Below are 15574 nucleotides of genomic sequence, written 5' to 3' on the forward strand. Positions count from 1 at the left end.
AAAGGCGGAGATCGAGTTGTTACTTCAGAGGGGGATTATCGAAAGAGTTGAAGGTTCGGAATGGCTGTCTCCTGTGGTGATTGCATCTAAGTCAAGCGGGGAAATCAGGCTCTGTGTGGATTTGAGGGATTTGAACAGGAGCCTCTTGGTGGATCGATATCCGCTTCCCATTATTGGTCAAACATTGGCAACATTGAACAACGCAAAGTTTTTTTCAGTAATTGATTTATCACAACCCTATCATTAAGTGCCACTTACAGATGACTGTCAACACTTAACTACATTTGTGACCACCGAGGGGACCTTTAAATATTGTAGAATGCTGTTTGGACTGGCTTCAGCAACGGCAAGGGTGATGGAGGCAGTGATGGAGGGTGTGCCGAATATAGTCATTTTCCAAGATGATATATTAATATTTGCTGATTATGGCAAGAAGCATGATGAAGTATTGAAAGTGGTACTGAGTTGACTAGGAGAGGCTGGTTTGACGGTGAAAAGAAGCAAATGTAGGATAGCAGTGGAAAGTGTGGAATATCTGGGTCATGTGGTTTCGAGCAAAGGGTTGAGACCAAAATCGAGTTTGGTGGATGCAGTCAAGGAAGCGCCACAGCCTTTGGATATGGACCAGATGAGGTCTTTTCTTGGTTTGGTGTAGTATTATCATACATTTGTAAGAGATTTCACAGTAATATTCACACCTCTGAGAGTGTTATTGAGGAAGGGCGTGAAGTTTGAGTGGTCTGTTGGATGTGAAGAGGCTTTTTGCAAGATTAAGGAGGGGATAGCTCAGGCACCCTCAATTGGGAAATTTGATTCAGGTGATTGAAGTGTATTGGAGGTAGATGCCAGCATTCTTGGCCTAGGTGCTACCCTTGTGCAATATGACAACAACAATAATGAGAGAGTTATAGCTTTTGCTTCCAGGATGTTGAAAGGGGCTGAAGAGAATTACTCTGTCTTTGAGCGTGAATGTTCTGAGCCATTAACCATTTCAAGTATTTTTTATGTTGCCGGAGATTCATTGTAAGGATGATCATAAACTTTTGGTACAACTCTTTGACAGTGGTAGGTGGGCATTAGGTTCTCCCAGAATAGGCAGATGGTGTTTGGGTATTCGGGCCTATGATTTTGATCTGAGTTGTCTGCAAGAGAAGAAAAATGTTGTGGCAGATTGCCTCTCTAGGATGCCTGTAGAGAGGGGGAAAGAGGTGAGGGTGGAAGAAAATGAGAGTGTGCTGGCTGAGTTGGCGTTGGTTTGTGTGGGGCGTGAAGAATGGGAACAAGGGTAACTCATGGACAAAGATTTATTGTCCATAAAGCAATGGACTGTGAATTGCTGGCTTATTAAGGATGTTCTGGAAAAAAGGTTTGAGGATTGGTGGGAGGTCAGATAAAAGGTGAGTATCATTGGGGGCAGATTGAGAAGAGGTAGTGCATTGTACCTCCAGAGGGAGTTAGAGTTGCCCTCATGGAGTTAGCGCATCAGGGTCATCCTGGTGAAGGGGCAACGAAGAGGAAGTTGAGACAAAGTTACTGGTGGCTAGGGATGGATAGGATGGCGGAGAGGTTTGTTAAGGATTGTATGTCGTGCCAGATGAGTGACAAAAATAAGGTGGTGCGCAATACTCCATTGATTCCAAATACTGTTCCTGCTCAACCGTGGTAAAAATTAGCAGTAGACATGTTTGGACCCGTACCAGGCCTTGGTGATGGTTTTAAGTATATTTTTGTTCTGGTAGATATTCACTCCAAGTGGGTTGAGTGGGAAGCGATTAGAGAGGTGACAGCTAAGGATTTGGTAGTGTTTTTGGAACGGATTTTCCTTAAGGAGGGATGTTCATCTGAAATAGTGTCTGATAATGGCATCCGGTTTGTTTCTGTTTTCATGAGGACATTTTTGGAAAGTTATGGCATTGTTCAGACACAAACAGCCTTGTATCATTCAAGGGCCAATGGGCTTGTGGACGGGGCTAATAGGTACATAAAAGGAGGGATACAGTTGTCTATACGCACAGGACAGCCGTGCTATTTGACTACGCCACATTCTGTCACTAGAGTTTCCCCTTTTGTGTCACTTAAAGGTAGGGAACCGGGGAACAGTCTCTGCCCAGGATGGCTGGGTTTGGCTGGGTTTGTTGTAATGGACAGGGGGGCCATCCTGAAATTCATCAGGCAAGGTCAAAGGACGAACAAAGAGCAGTTTGACAGAGGGAGTGTTTTAAAGTTTGAGATTGGAAAGTGGGAGAGTCAGTGTTCATTAGAAATCCGAGGTTTACTCACAAATGTGTTGAGAGCAAGTTTATTAGTCCTACAAAGATTGCTGTTGTGTGGGAAGGAGTGGTCATTCTGGAGGGTGGAGAGGTGTGGTCTAAAGGTAGAATGGCTAAGGTTGAGGATTTGGAGTGTGGAGGAGGTGATGGTGTTGTGGGTCTGGATGATGTACAGGTTGAGAGGGAGTCTGAACGAGAAGGCAAGTTAGCTGAGTCTTCAGGTAGGGATGGTGGAGGTGCTCATAGGAGGGTTGCGCGCAAACCGGGGTGGTTGCGTGATTATGTACACTGAGTTTTAGTTTGCATTATCTGGATTGTTTGCATTGTTTCTAATGTTCTGCTAAGTTGTTATATCATATGTCTGTTTATTTTCTCTTTGAGTTGTTTTTCTTTTTACTTTTAAGGGGGGAGATGTGTAATGATTTCAATGGGTTGCTGCTGGTGTCTCATGAGCCTCTCTGAATGTGAGATAGCAGCGACGGTTGCTGGAGATGAGCCGAGCTGCAGTGTTTTGCTGCGCTCCGGGTGGGCCCGCTCATTAAAGCCTGTAATTCCACTTACCGGATCTGGACTCGTCATTACACAGTTCAGTGAGGCAACAGATTTAGAAACGCATAGATTTGAGTTTGAAAACAGACACTAAAAAGCAAGCAGTTCAGTGATTATAAAGGGAGCCAAAAAATAACAATCAACCATACACAAGGATGAGGGCATTTAGAGAACCAAGCAGAAGCAGCGGAATGAGAGCATCCCAATCAGTGCTGAAGCAGATGCATTGTAGGTGACCATGTAGACCACGAAGGTCAAGGATCCAGGTGTCAAATGAATGATGGGAGGAAAGAGCTCAGAAGGCAAGCATAGTGTGCACCAGAGGGGCACGATGATCTCCTGGTGAGTCATAGAGGGATTAATGTTGGCAGTGTACGTATGAGGGGCAATAGTGAAAATAGGACCCACATTTAGACTCCTAGTTATCACCTTTAAATGCAATACCTTATTATTGAGAAGGTTAATAGCAGGACCCTGTAATCAGAATTACTTGTTTCTTCCCAGATGTAGAATTAAGAAAGTCGAGAATGGTGCTTTCTATTCAACTGCCCCTAAGGCCTGGAACCTGTTGCTGTTGACGTTGCAAGGCCAGGTCTCACTAGCTCTCTTTAAGAAAGAATTGAAAACTTGGCTGTTTTCTTGAACCGTTGTATCGAGCTGAGCTGACTGATGTTTTTAGATTATCACTGCTGTCTGGATTGGTTATTATGGTCTATGTTTTGTCTGTGCCGTAACGCTATATAAATAACTTAAAGTAAAGTAAAATCATACAGGGGAGTAAAACAGAGGATATAGGACAGTCTTGGGCCCAGGGGCTGCAATGTCATGGTGAAAAATGGAGCACAAGCTCAGTGAGGGCTCAGAGTGACACAGGTGGCAGTTGGTGAAGCCAGACAGGGTCTCAGAGGAAAGAAATTGCTGGGCTGGGTTGAAGGAGAGAGCTGTGACACGCGCTTACCAAAAGGAGAGCAGATGAGACAGCTGGCCCAAGTAGAAACCATTGGCTGAAACAACATCTTTATGAACATCTGACCGCTGCCCATAGTGATGAAAGTAGACGCGAATGTACAGATTGCATTAAGTGAACCATCCCCCAATAGAACCTCCGATGCTACCCATTGGGAGCAGCCGTTCATTGGGAACACTAGTCTGGGGTTAAATATTAGTTGGAGGTCCACATGATGAACTGAGGTCACCAGCCAAAGACACTCCCAAAAATGTCAAAGTCCTGGGAATTCTGGATTGAGAAACCCTTGCCATATCTAATGATTGGCTATACTGGGCATGGAGCTACTGCAGGAATTCCCACATCGCCATGTCATCTTTACAAGTCCTCATCCATATTTACTACCATACTCTGCTTCGGAGCAGTGGCTATAGACTCACCAAAATCCATGAGGGCCACTTGACCATCTTTTCATCTTTTCCAGCAGACATCAAGAGTAAAACAATGGAGGCCCCCCGTAACCAGGGACTCTCTGGGTTCAAAGCAAAGAGGAGCTTAGTCATCTTTTTATGCCCATTGTTGTGCCTGCCTAATGGCGAGGTCCATTACTCTAAACCAACATTGGGATCGGCTCTACCCAGGCCCCCAGGGAAAGAAACAAGGAAGGAGAACGGGAAAACAAGCAGGGGGATTGGAAAGGAAAAACAGCATGCCATACTGTGGGACTGTGGTGAGTGCTCTCCGCACATGCCTCTCTCCCGTGAGCGCTGTTGATGGGGAAAACAGGCCATCAGGAGTAAGTATGGGAAAGAACACTGCTTAATATACACCAAACGCATCACCCTGGTTAACCCTAAAGGCTACATCCTTACCCTCTAACGCCTCTCTCCAAAAACCAAGTAAAGTTACAATATTTTAAATATAGTAATCAAGAAGGTATTCTCATGATGAGAAGCAAGACAACAGAGTTAGTTTCAGACGTCCTTATGGAGCAAGCTGGGCAGTGATTGGAAGAGGATGGGGGAGGGGCATGGGCTATGAATTTTGACAGCCGTAGTTTTTCTGTACTTTCTTGTAGCTTTAAAAATATACAAGAAAAAGAGTGTATAACAGGAGCCTCTGTGCCATGCATTAGATTTATCCCTATCAAATAGCAAGAGAGAATTCAGATTGATGCATGCAAAATAATAAAAAATTGCACATTCATTGGCAAGGATTTTGAAAACAAAAAGAAAAAAGTTTCCTAGAATGCTTACGTGCTTAGTTTGTTTAGATTATTATTAAAACCGTTCAATATTTAAAATGATGAATTTTATATTAAAGAATAATCCATCATGGTCTGGCATGTCAATTGTATGACATTTGATATGAGTGACTTTGGATAGTGTTGGCTCCTGGGTTCCATTTGTGCTGCCAACAAGGATTAAGTTGAATAAAGTGTTATATAAATATATCTACCTGTCCACATAAACCTCAGAATACATTTGCATTTAAAATGCAGTTCTTTTTTTGAATTTTTAATTTTATTATTAATCTGCATTTAGCCACATTGGCTTTACATATATTTCATCACATCACCATCAACAGCATAAAAACAGTATAAAAAGCACATTCCAATATAGACGAATTAATCTCATATCTAAAAATACATTAACATAAAAAACCTTTTCCTTTAAAAAATCAATACATAACATTTTCAGACAACTGTTTAAGAATATTCAGACAATGCAGTTTTGTTTACAATGATGGACAAATGTGCAAATTATGTAAATATGAATATTACTATCTCTGACCCTGATTTCCGAAAGCATTTTACAATGGCGCAGTCCATTGAAAAACACTGTGTAAGCCAGGCCCTCTGCCTCCTTTGCTCTGGAACTTCCATGAAACTGAAACACATTCTATCCAAGGAAGAAAATACCCATTGAGGAGTTATTTAACGAGTTGAAGACCCATGTAGCGGCCAGAAAGTGCAATGCACCCTTAACACTATACAATTTGGGTGAGAGTCCCAGGTGGCTATGAGTGCTTGTATGGGGGCTCTACTGCAATGATTATTTTCAATGTTTCTTCACCACAACATAGGCTAATAAATGACCAAATCATCTTTTTATGTTGAGGATTATTTGTTTGAGAGTAAGTGCACACAATAATGACCATTTGGAGAACAGCGCACCAATAATTTAATATTTCGAGTAATGAGCCTAAATCTGGTTTCTTAAGATTTTTCTGGGGTGCCTGTTAAGGATAACCATTCTATGTTACTTTGGTGTTACTTAAGGTTGGCGCTGTGTAACCCATTGGCACAGATCCTGACAGGATGATTGTGTACCAAAACACCACATATGTCACTTTAGCAGACATATTTTTCGTATAATCTCCCTTTCATTCAACATTGGAGTTTTATTAGGTGCCTGAATGCATGAGGGTTTAGCAACAGTTGTACTCAGAAATAATTGCTTAATTTAGAGATGTATACACAAAAGCTCAATAATATATATGATGTGCAATTGCCACCAAATAATCAATTACCTATTTATCATTTTGTTTTGCTTATATCTTCAAGGGGGGAAAGATTGAGGGATGGCGCTGCAACTCAACAGCATCTCAGCGTGCAGTATAGCAAAGCTAGGGACTAACATTGTATCGTCTTTCTTGCACCAATTATTATTTAGAAGTTTGCAGAGAGCTATAATGTGATGCCCTATGGTCATTTTAGTACACAAAAAAGAAAACTACATTTAAATCAAAGAATGATCTTAAGCTTTTTTTAGTCATGGTGTGTGACATTCCCTTTTAGGAAAATTCCCCCCAAAACGTAATTTGTTTTATGTAGTTCTTGCAATTTTTGTATTAATTGATGTCACTAAATTGTGAGTGTTGTAGCACAAAAAACCAACAACCACATTAAGATCATTCATGAAGGACACTAAATGAACAGAGGTTGAGTGGAAAATGAAGAACATCAATAAAATCAACATGCAGCTGGTTAAACTTTCCTATAGACATAGACACAAGATACCTTAAATATTAAAGATGAATATTTCTAATTAGCCACAGAAATACAAACGGATAATCAATTTTAGGAACTACAGATCATGATAGCTGAAGAACAGATTGTTTTAAGAAATGCATTTTTAGTGATAGTTGAAAGACAGGGAGATCAGAAATGAACCAAATGTAGGCGTGGTGGAGCACTCTTTTGTTCTTTCTCTTGTAGAATTATTCCCTCACCTTCTTCTTCATTTCAGCAATTTAATGATCATACACCACTTTAATGGTCTTCGGCTACTTTCTAAGACCTATGTTTCTCAGTTAGTAATTGCTTTTTTTCTGGGTAAACAAGAACCTACATATTACATTAGGAGGACCATTCTGTGCAAAACAATAAAACTATCCAATCAAGTATCAAGGTTAGAACAAGTTCTAGAATGAGGAGGACAGAAAGCATAATAAGACTGGCAGGAAAAACAGCGAGTGTTCGAGAATGTGCATCAGGATGTTTCAACATGGCGCAAACTGTAAAGCCGTATATTGACTTATTGCAGGTGGCAATGCATTGCATTTCTCACTACCCATGATTTATTTTCTCCACTCTAGATTTAATGAAGTGAGTCAAACCATGGATAAATATAGTCCTCGAGCAATTGAAGAACGCTATCCAGGAATTGGGAAAACAGTGGATGCTGCAGTCCAACAAAATGGTAATCTAATCTCAGCCGTATTACAGGATTTTGCATCTGTACAAGTGAAATTTTGCATGATATTGGCATAAGAGCAGAAATTATCTTGGGCAAAAAACATATTATTTCTATGCATTCCTGCACAAGGACAAAGTTCTCATTATTGCTAATATTGTTCCATAATAACAATAGGCCAATGCATTTTTCCACTAGGGCAATGATTGCCCTGATGCTCATAAAAATAATTTTTGAGGGCAGGCATATCTTGCCATATCCAAATGTAAAACCATTTCCAAAATCAGGGTTACAAATATGTCTATAGTTCACTCTGTCATTGAAGAATATCCTTAGGATGATAAACCATTAATTTATAACTGTTTATATTAATCATCGAGCATGTTTCACTATTCTATGACTCGTAACCCGAAAATAAGAAAGTTCAGTAAGTGCTTGCTTTTGAGATCTGAAGGTTAATAGGCGATGCATTGGCAGGGCTCCCTCTGCCTTTCATCCTTCTGAAGGTGATGTACCCACTACCATTACGTTAGGCAACAGTTTAACTTGGTTTTTTCACAGTACTGGTACGAAAGGGCAAAACCTGTGTGCTAGCAATGACTACATATATTAATATAAATATTACAAGAAGAGGCTTTGGTATACTAAAAGAGGCAATCCAGGGTCGTTGCGATGAAGACCTACAAGAATGGAGAAGAGCCTGTTTCAACGCTTTGGGACACCTAGCTATGACATAAGATCAGCTATTGACCAACCCTATCTCAATAAATATCAAGTTGTGGAAACAGGATTGGATTTCAACTCAAGAAAAAGCCAGCCGAGCGAATCTTTCCCCTTAGGGCATTGTTGTGTGCAGTTCTTCTGAGATATATGACAAAGTGTCCAAGTAGCTGGATTAGAATGAAATTTGAGATTTTGGCTTAATCTGTACCCAACCTTGGACATTTTGCCTCTAAGGGACAATGATACTTAAAGGAGTGACAGTTGTAGATTGTGCAAAACAAAGAATGAGAAAGAAACCTTCAAACATCTGGTCCTGTTCTGCAAGGCTGTGATTTTACATAGAACTGAGATGCTGGGAGCCTTCTTTGAAGAGCTCGAAACACACTGTTCTGATGAATGGTGGAACATGTGCATGCAAGGGGACAGGATGTCCTTAATTATCGCTCTGGTTACCTACTTAGAGAAAGTGTTTAAATGTATTAAGGAAACTGAGTGAAACTTTTGTGAGGTTGAAGGGAATGAGTAGGGAAAACAATTTTATAACAAGGTTTTCTAGGAACTTCTTATGCTGTAAAGGTTAAAGACGTATGGTAAAGTTAAATTATCTTTTAAATTGTCGCTGTTTATTATACAGTCACACATAAGTCAGGGATCTCCTTCCCCTACAATGAGTGTGGCGTACAAAAACGTTTTGTTTATGACATTCAGATCCTTATTGATAAGGCCTCTAACCTGTCTTGCACACAAACTCAACAAATACCCCATGCCACAAAGCACTACGAACCATGCCAGTGTGTATTAATAAGATATTTATTAATTAATTTATCTAGGCAAATTGGAACAAACAGATTACATCAGCCACCAATGTTGTGGCAACACAAAGTAAAGTACCACCACAGAGCTGACACCAGACTTTGCAGTTACTATAGCTACATTTTACCTCACCCCCCCAATACAAGCAAAGAACAATTCAAAGCACAAAAGGAAAAAGAACAGAATTATACTTTTCTCCCAGAGACGCTCACCCTCCAAACATCCACTAGGTTTGACGCTATTGAATGGAAGGCAGTGGAAGGGAGTGGGAACAGAGTGGGAAAATCGGTTTTTGGGTAGTGCTCACAGAAACATTATGGGGAACAGAAAGTGAATGGGAAAATTTGTTTTGCCGAGCACAAAGGTAAAATCGGTTTGAATGGTTTAGCACAACTGCTATGGGGAAACATGGAAAGAAATGGGGAATTTGTTTTTCTATACCTGGCAGGAACAAATAGGGCTTTTAGGATTATGGTCAGACCAGAATGGGAAAATCGGTTTTAATTATGTTTAGCACAATTACAATGGGAGGAAGAAAATGCAAATGGAAATTCGTTTTTACCTTACAATAGGAACACAGGGACAATTTTGTTTTGTACCTTACAATGGGAACACGGGGACAATTTCGATTTGCACCTGGGATACACATGGAAACAGGGGTTTTGTAAGTTAATTCTTTTGGCAAATCTTTATGACTACACCATCTCACAACACACTGGGAAACGATTGTTGGTTTCGAATGCCAACAATGTAGATCCCATGAATTAAATGGGGGAATTCATTGATCTACTTTGATCAATATGCTAAGGATCTGCACATGCGAATGGGGGATTTTTCAAGGGGACAATAACTAAAATAAACAGGAAAACAGGGGCATTTTCAATGGGGAAATACTAAGAGAATTCTGAAAGAATACAGAGCATACACAATCTATGGCTTAGGGTATTTCTACTTCCAGGAGAGATCTGGGCTGGACAGCAGGGAGCGTCTGGGCACCACTGCTGGGACAGGCAAAGGGGTCAGTCATGGGTCTCCAATCTTTCCTTCCAAGGGGCCCCAAGCAGTTTCTATGTCTCCTGGCTCCTGTTTCCACTCCAAGATTAGGCCTCCCTCTGCTGGGATGTTTCTCCAGATTTTGGCAGCAGGTCACCTCATGGAATTAGTGGGAAATGTCCAGCTCTGAAGCCAGCTGACATTTAGTGCAAATGACATCACAAACTTGTCATAATTCCAGCAGAAGGGATTGATTAATGCACAGTACCCCACTCCCCTCTGTGTGCTGATCGCACAAGGGAATGGGGGAGTGCTTTGGGACTAGGGGAGGAGACTACTTCATCATCTCACTTCGACAGGGGGCTCAGTCTGCTTCGGGGACTTGAAAATCTCACCACAAGAAAAGTACCTTTAATCTCCACGTTTTGACATATATGAATACATTTATGAAAACTACGTTTTACAGTGAATCACATAAGACTAGTCAGGTGTCTGTACATCATTCCTGTTCAGAGATACAGTTTTTCTCCATTTGCTCCAGAACGTTATTGGTGAGAAACATGGCCCTTTATGAGCGTTATTTAAATCATACTTGGCATGCTTTATCAATTTTTCACATCGCTGGTAAACACAAGGAGGGCCACATCATATTTTCGTGAATAACCTCAGTTGTGTTTATCCAACCAAAATCGTTTTTATATGGTGAGAAGGGGTTAACTTTCACCTTTAATAAAAGCTTCAAATGACTATTTTGCTAAGTACACTGTCTAATTTACATGATAAAATGCATTTCTCCCCATATGAACAATGGGGAGCTCCACCACTCATTTGCTCAGACTCCCCCACCTTATTTGAGTTTTACTTCTGCTCTGTTCAGGTATGACGTCAGTATCGGGATCTGTGTTTACATTAGCTCAGCCCTTCCAAAGCTAATGCACTTTGTATGTGAATTGTGACCTGGAGGTCACCAGTGCCGCAGAACAGACCCAATCTTATCTGGTTGGCCTTGCCTTTCCCATCTAAGAGTATATTATTTCTTGTATTAGGCTTGTATTTTTAAGACATAGTGTTGATTGATGATGACACCCAGGCCAGATCTTCAGGGCAGCAGGGGAAAGAATGCTGGGGTCAGTATCATTACTGAAGAAACTGAACTTTCATGCCCTAGCAGCAAATTGCCTTTAAACTCACATATTACTTTTAAATAAGCTCTTAGAAGGCACACAGTTTCAGCATATATATACAAGTGTCACTACTCAGTTGTCCCTGGCATACAGCTGTTAGATAAGAACATCATATTCACACTTCTCGTGGTTTTGGTGAACATTTTCGTTTGCAGATTGTCACTTTGGGGGAAAATAATATTACATTTTATTTAATTTGCACATTAAATGAACCCCGGTTCACTGCAACTGCTTGAACCCACAATGACGGTATTTCATTTAAAATACCGTGCACTGCAATGCGGTCTTCTTGAGATATCATGGCAGCTTTCCATGGATTTGTCCAACAGTTTTTTCCATGTGTCTTTCTTTCATTAGAAGTATTGCGCACCTCTCCATATTTAGCCATTTAGCACATTTTCTTTCCTTTTGAGTTGAGTTCACAAGGCCTTAAATCGGACCTAATTTCTATGCAGGCCTGGTATTTGTTTCTCGCATCCATGGGCTATTTCACCCCACAAAATAAATAAAAATATATACATATATATTACAACAGATAGGACATGCCCTCTGCATTAGCTATATCTGCTCAGTGTTTCCTGGTGGCTTTTCTTACATTATACGTTGTCATACTGAGCGCGGGTGCTGATATAATAGATTTGTCATTTTTTCCTTGCAGGCTACCTGTTTGTTTCCAGTGGTGCCACTTTCTTCAAGTATGACAACAGGGAAAAGAGAGTGCTTGAGAAATGGAACGTCAAAGCATGGATTGGGTGCTAAAAAAGCAGCTATGGCATGGGCCGCAGTATTAAGAAAGACACCACAATATCAGTTTCCTGGACAACTAGAAACAAACTCCAAATATTTTGTAGATCACCCTGATAATCGTAAAAGCAATCTGTCACGTTCGAAGCAAACTGTTTAAGGATTGTTCAGAGACAGTGCAAGATATATTAGAAGGGACACATGTTTGGTAAGGAATATAGTGCACTCTACAATTAGAATAAAACACGCAAGATTAAATGACAAAGATGATAATGACTGGTGTTAAATGTTTTTGTACAGTCCTCACAACCACCACATTAAAGTGCACTGAACAACCAAAACCAAGATTGCAAGAATTTTACAGTTGTGAAGGGCACACTGTTGCTGCGATGTTTGGGGTTCCGTTCTGAGCGTGGGAAGGTAGGCGATCAGAAGATTCAGTGCTTTTGTATCCCTTGGGTGTCGTATAGGCAAATTCTAATGCTGTCATTGGAGCCCGCAGTGCACAGGTGCAGCAACAGGCACCTTATGGTGCGCTACACCTGTTTACAGGCACCTATTCCTGCATAGCATAAAACTGGCATGCGTCCCTTTTGGAAATGCTCCATAGTATAACAGATAAGGTTAAGCAGTACCGCTATGCCGTGCCTTTGCAGCACATAGCTCTTAAATCTGCTCCAATTCAAACTTTAAGAATACAGTGGCAGAGTGCAGTGCCCTTTGCAAACATTACTACAAACTCATGTTGACATTTTGTGGATGGATTCGTATTTATTAGCTGAGATCGACTTTAAAACTTTTCCATTTGGCTTAGCGCTGTTTGTTTTTTAATCTTATTGACTATGATCTGACAGTGAAACGTGATGTACACTTGTTCATTTCCTTCCTAAATGAATTGTGCTTATTCCTTGAACCTTCTTTTGGATGACATTTTGAATAGTGTTGATATTTAACAGAATGATTTTGCATTTACAATAGATGTGTATTTAGAGCGCTCTTAATTTACAACACAATAAATAAAAATGTTAAAGATTCCTCTATGGTAATGCATTGATTTCAGCGTACATTCATTTGTTATTTTGCTGTTGTGGAATATATTGTCTGGGCAACGAAATGGGCCAAACATTAAAGAGAAGAGGAACCCATACGGCTCTATGTGTGTCCGTAGAATGGCAAATGTGAGCCAATGTTTCGTCCCAAAAAAGGATCCCTTGTTCAACAATCTAAAACGGTGTCAATTTAGAAATCTCAAATCAACGTAAAATTAAATACAGTAATAAACACCATGGCAAAGTTGTTTAAAACAGACACAGTGCTCATTATTACCAATTCATAAAATCCAACATGTATATCTTCATTCAGAGGTGTGAAATATAGAATGACTTGCAGAGTATAGTGTGACGTGAAGTGAGATGCAACCAGCAAATAAGAACAAACAATCCATTGGTCAATTTTCAAATTCAAAGAGTTTGTGTTGCTGACCCAACTGCCCTTCTTACTAACCGTAGCGCAAGCCGTCTCAAGCATATACTTGCCTGTTTGTAGAGAAAAATGAACAGTTGAATTAAAATCAACCAAACAGGAGTCCACTTCGATACCAGTAGAACCCCTAATAGTAAGATATATCTACACCCTTTGCTTTGGCTAAAGAAACAAATGCCTTTCCTCTCCACCCAACGGTTTAATCTGAAAGTCGTGCAAAGCCAACACATTTTGTTTATGCTGTACAGGGGTTGATGGTCAAGCCAGTTCAATGAAATATTGCTCGATTTCTCTGCACACTCAGATCACTTCTGGCTAAAGATATAGAATTATCACAAAAGAGAGAAAAGGCAATTTGGAAGAAAACAAACTGAATGTATTTTAGCAGAGGGGTTTGGTGCGCTCCATCCAGTTTAGATCCCTCATCCTTTGGTGTAGCAGTCCAAGTATTACTGCATCATTAATAATGTGAAAATCTAACTCAACCCCAATCAGAATTAAAGCGGTGGCCCTTGCCCTTTATTAGATCACTATAAAACCTTCCATCTCCTCAACATAGGGTTGTTACATAGCATCTCTTCATTTGTCGCTGCAAAAACTGCCTTGAAACAAAACACTCAGATGGCGATGAAATCACCAGCCAACCAAACTTAACGTTACCACCATAATATATCTGCTGAGGTTTGCCTGACCCTATTCATGTTATTAATGTGGCATTAAGCCCCCGTTCCAAGGGCTGCAATGGAGGTTAAAGGCCCGGCAGCCCAAGTTATCGGCCCAAGTGAAGCGAGGGCTCCAGGCCATTAGAGCGGATGCTTGAAATAAGGTAAGTGGGGGAACAAAACAAAAAAAGGACAGAGGGTGGGGGTAGATCGCAGAGGGGGAGCCGGCCGTCATGCAGCTTGGAATGTGGGCTTGTACCGGTGGTTCAAGCCTGTGTTTCTACCCATCTGATTGGCTGGCTCCCCCACTGAGGCTGCTAATGTTATTAACAACCTGGGCTTGCCAAGTGTTGACATTGGAGGGATTGTAAATAGTTACGATCTGATATCTGCTCATCTAAGGCTGCTTTTGACTTTGGTGTCTTCTTTTCAAGTGATACGACTTTGATTTTCCCCAGATTGATACCCAGCCTATTTTTAATGTGTAAGAGCAGATTTACAGCTTTTTAAAGTCGTTTCTGAAAGCGCTATAAGCACTGCATCACCAGCAAACAGCAAGATGGGTGTTCATGCTCCCGATTTCCGGTAAATCCAATCCCACAGCTATTAAATAGCTATGCAAATCATTTATAGTTTGAATAAAGAGTGTGCCAGGGCACTTCCCTGATTTACACCAGCCTGTATCTTACTTGGTCTTCTAATTTTACCTCAAATGTGGTATTATGGACAAGGTTGGAAACTAGGCAAAGGGTTACGTGGAAGGTCAGTTTTCAGGCAAATGTTCCTTGACAAGTAGAACCTTCAGCACCCTTCTGAAGTGTAGGGGGGAGAGGCCTGACTGAACTGGCTTAGTAGGTTTTTCTGTGATCCCAGATGATTATCAGGAAGATTTCAATTTCCGAGAGGTTTACATCACCTAGTTTTTAGTTTCCAGCCTGATTATGTCCTGGCATATTGTGTTTTGTTTTCAAATGTGATCATTTCTCAAAATCCTAAAATGCTAAACTTCTACTTTTCTCTGAAATAAGAAAGTACTTGAACTGCATTGTGTCTTCATCAGGTCAAAGTGCCACCACCTGAGATCTTTTAGGTTTTCTTTTCACCTGAACCAGGTTAAGGTTCTTGGTATGGTGTAGGAGTTCAGTACATACATAACAGGTCCATGGAAGAGGAACTCAATGCTGGGTGGGGGGAATAGAATGGATCTTAATGTATCCAAGAGCAGGAGAGTACACATTCAACCTGCTGCTTGGAGAGTTTGAAGTGGGGGGCAATCGGCCATACATATTCATGCTCTTCCACCAACAGATGGAGATTTGACACGGGTATCCTGTAAAGGGATCTTACTTATTCTTCGCCCTTCTGACTCCACATATCTGCCGCACTTGTTCATTTAATTTCCAAACCTTTCAAGGAGTGGTCTCCTTTATATCCTTGTGCATCTTCCAAATACTTCATTATAACTCTAATTCCTTCACAGATACTTAACATTGCTGAAATGTTCTTAACT

At 40.7% G+C, this 15574-nt stretch overlaps 1 protein-coding gene across 1 annotated transcript in view; it reads left to right on the forward strand.

The window, feature by feature from the left end:
- LOC138527772 (collagenase 3-like) overlaps positions 1-12955 on the forward strand; it is a 62006-nt gene extending 49051 nt beyond the window's left edge. The window contains exons 9-10 of the mRNA XM_069639053.1: positions 7366-7469; positions 11835-12955. Coding sequence (XP_069495154.1) covers positions 7366-7469; positions 11835-11935 — 205 coding nt within the window. The 3' untranslated portion in view covers positions 11936-12955. The remainder of the gene's footprint in view (positions 1-7365; positions 7470-11834) is intronic.
- Positions 12956-15574: the final 2619 nt, after the last annotated feature.

This window comes from Ambystoma mexicanum, chromosome 7q (genome assembly GCF_040938575.1).
Source record: "Ambystoma mexicanum isolate Mex_15411 chromosome 7q, UKY_AmexF1_1, whole genome shotgun sequence".
Taxonomy (NCBI): Eukaryota; Metazoa; Chordata; class Amphibia; order Caudata; family Ambystomatidae; genus Ambystoma; species Ambystoma mexicanum.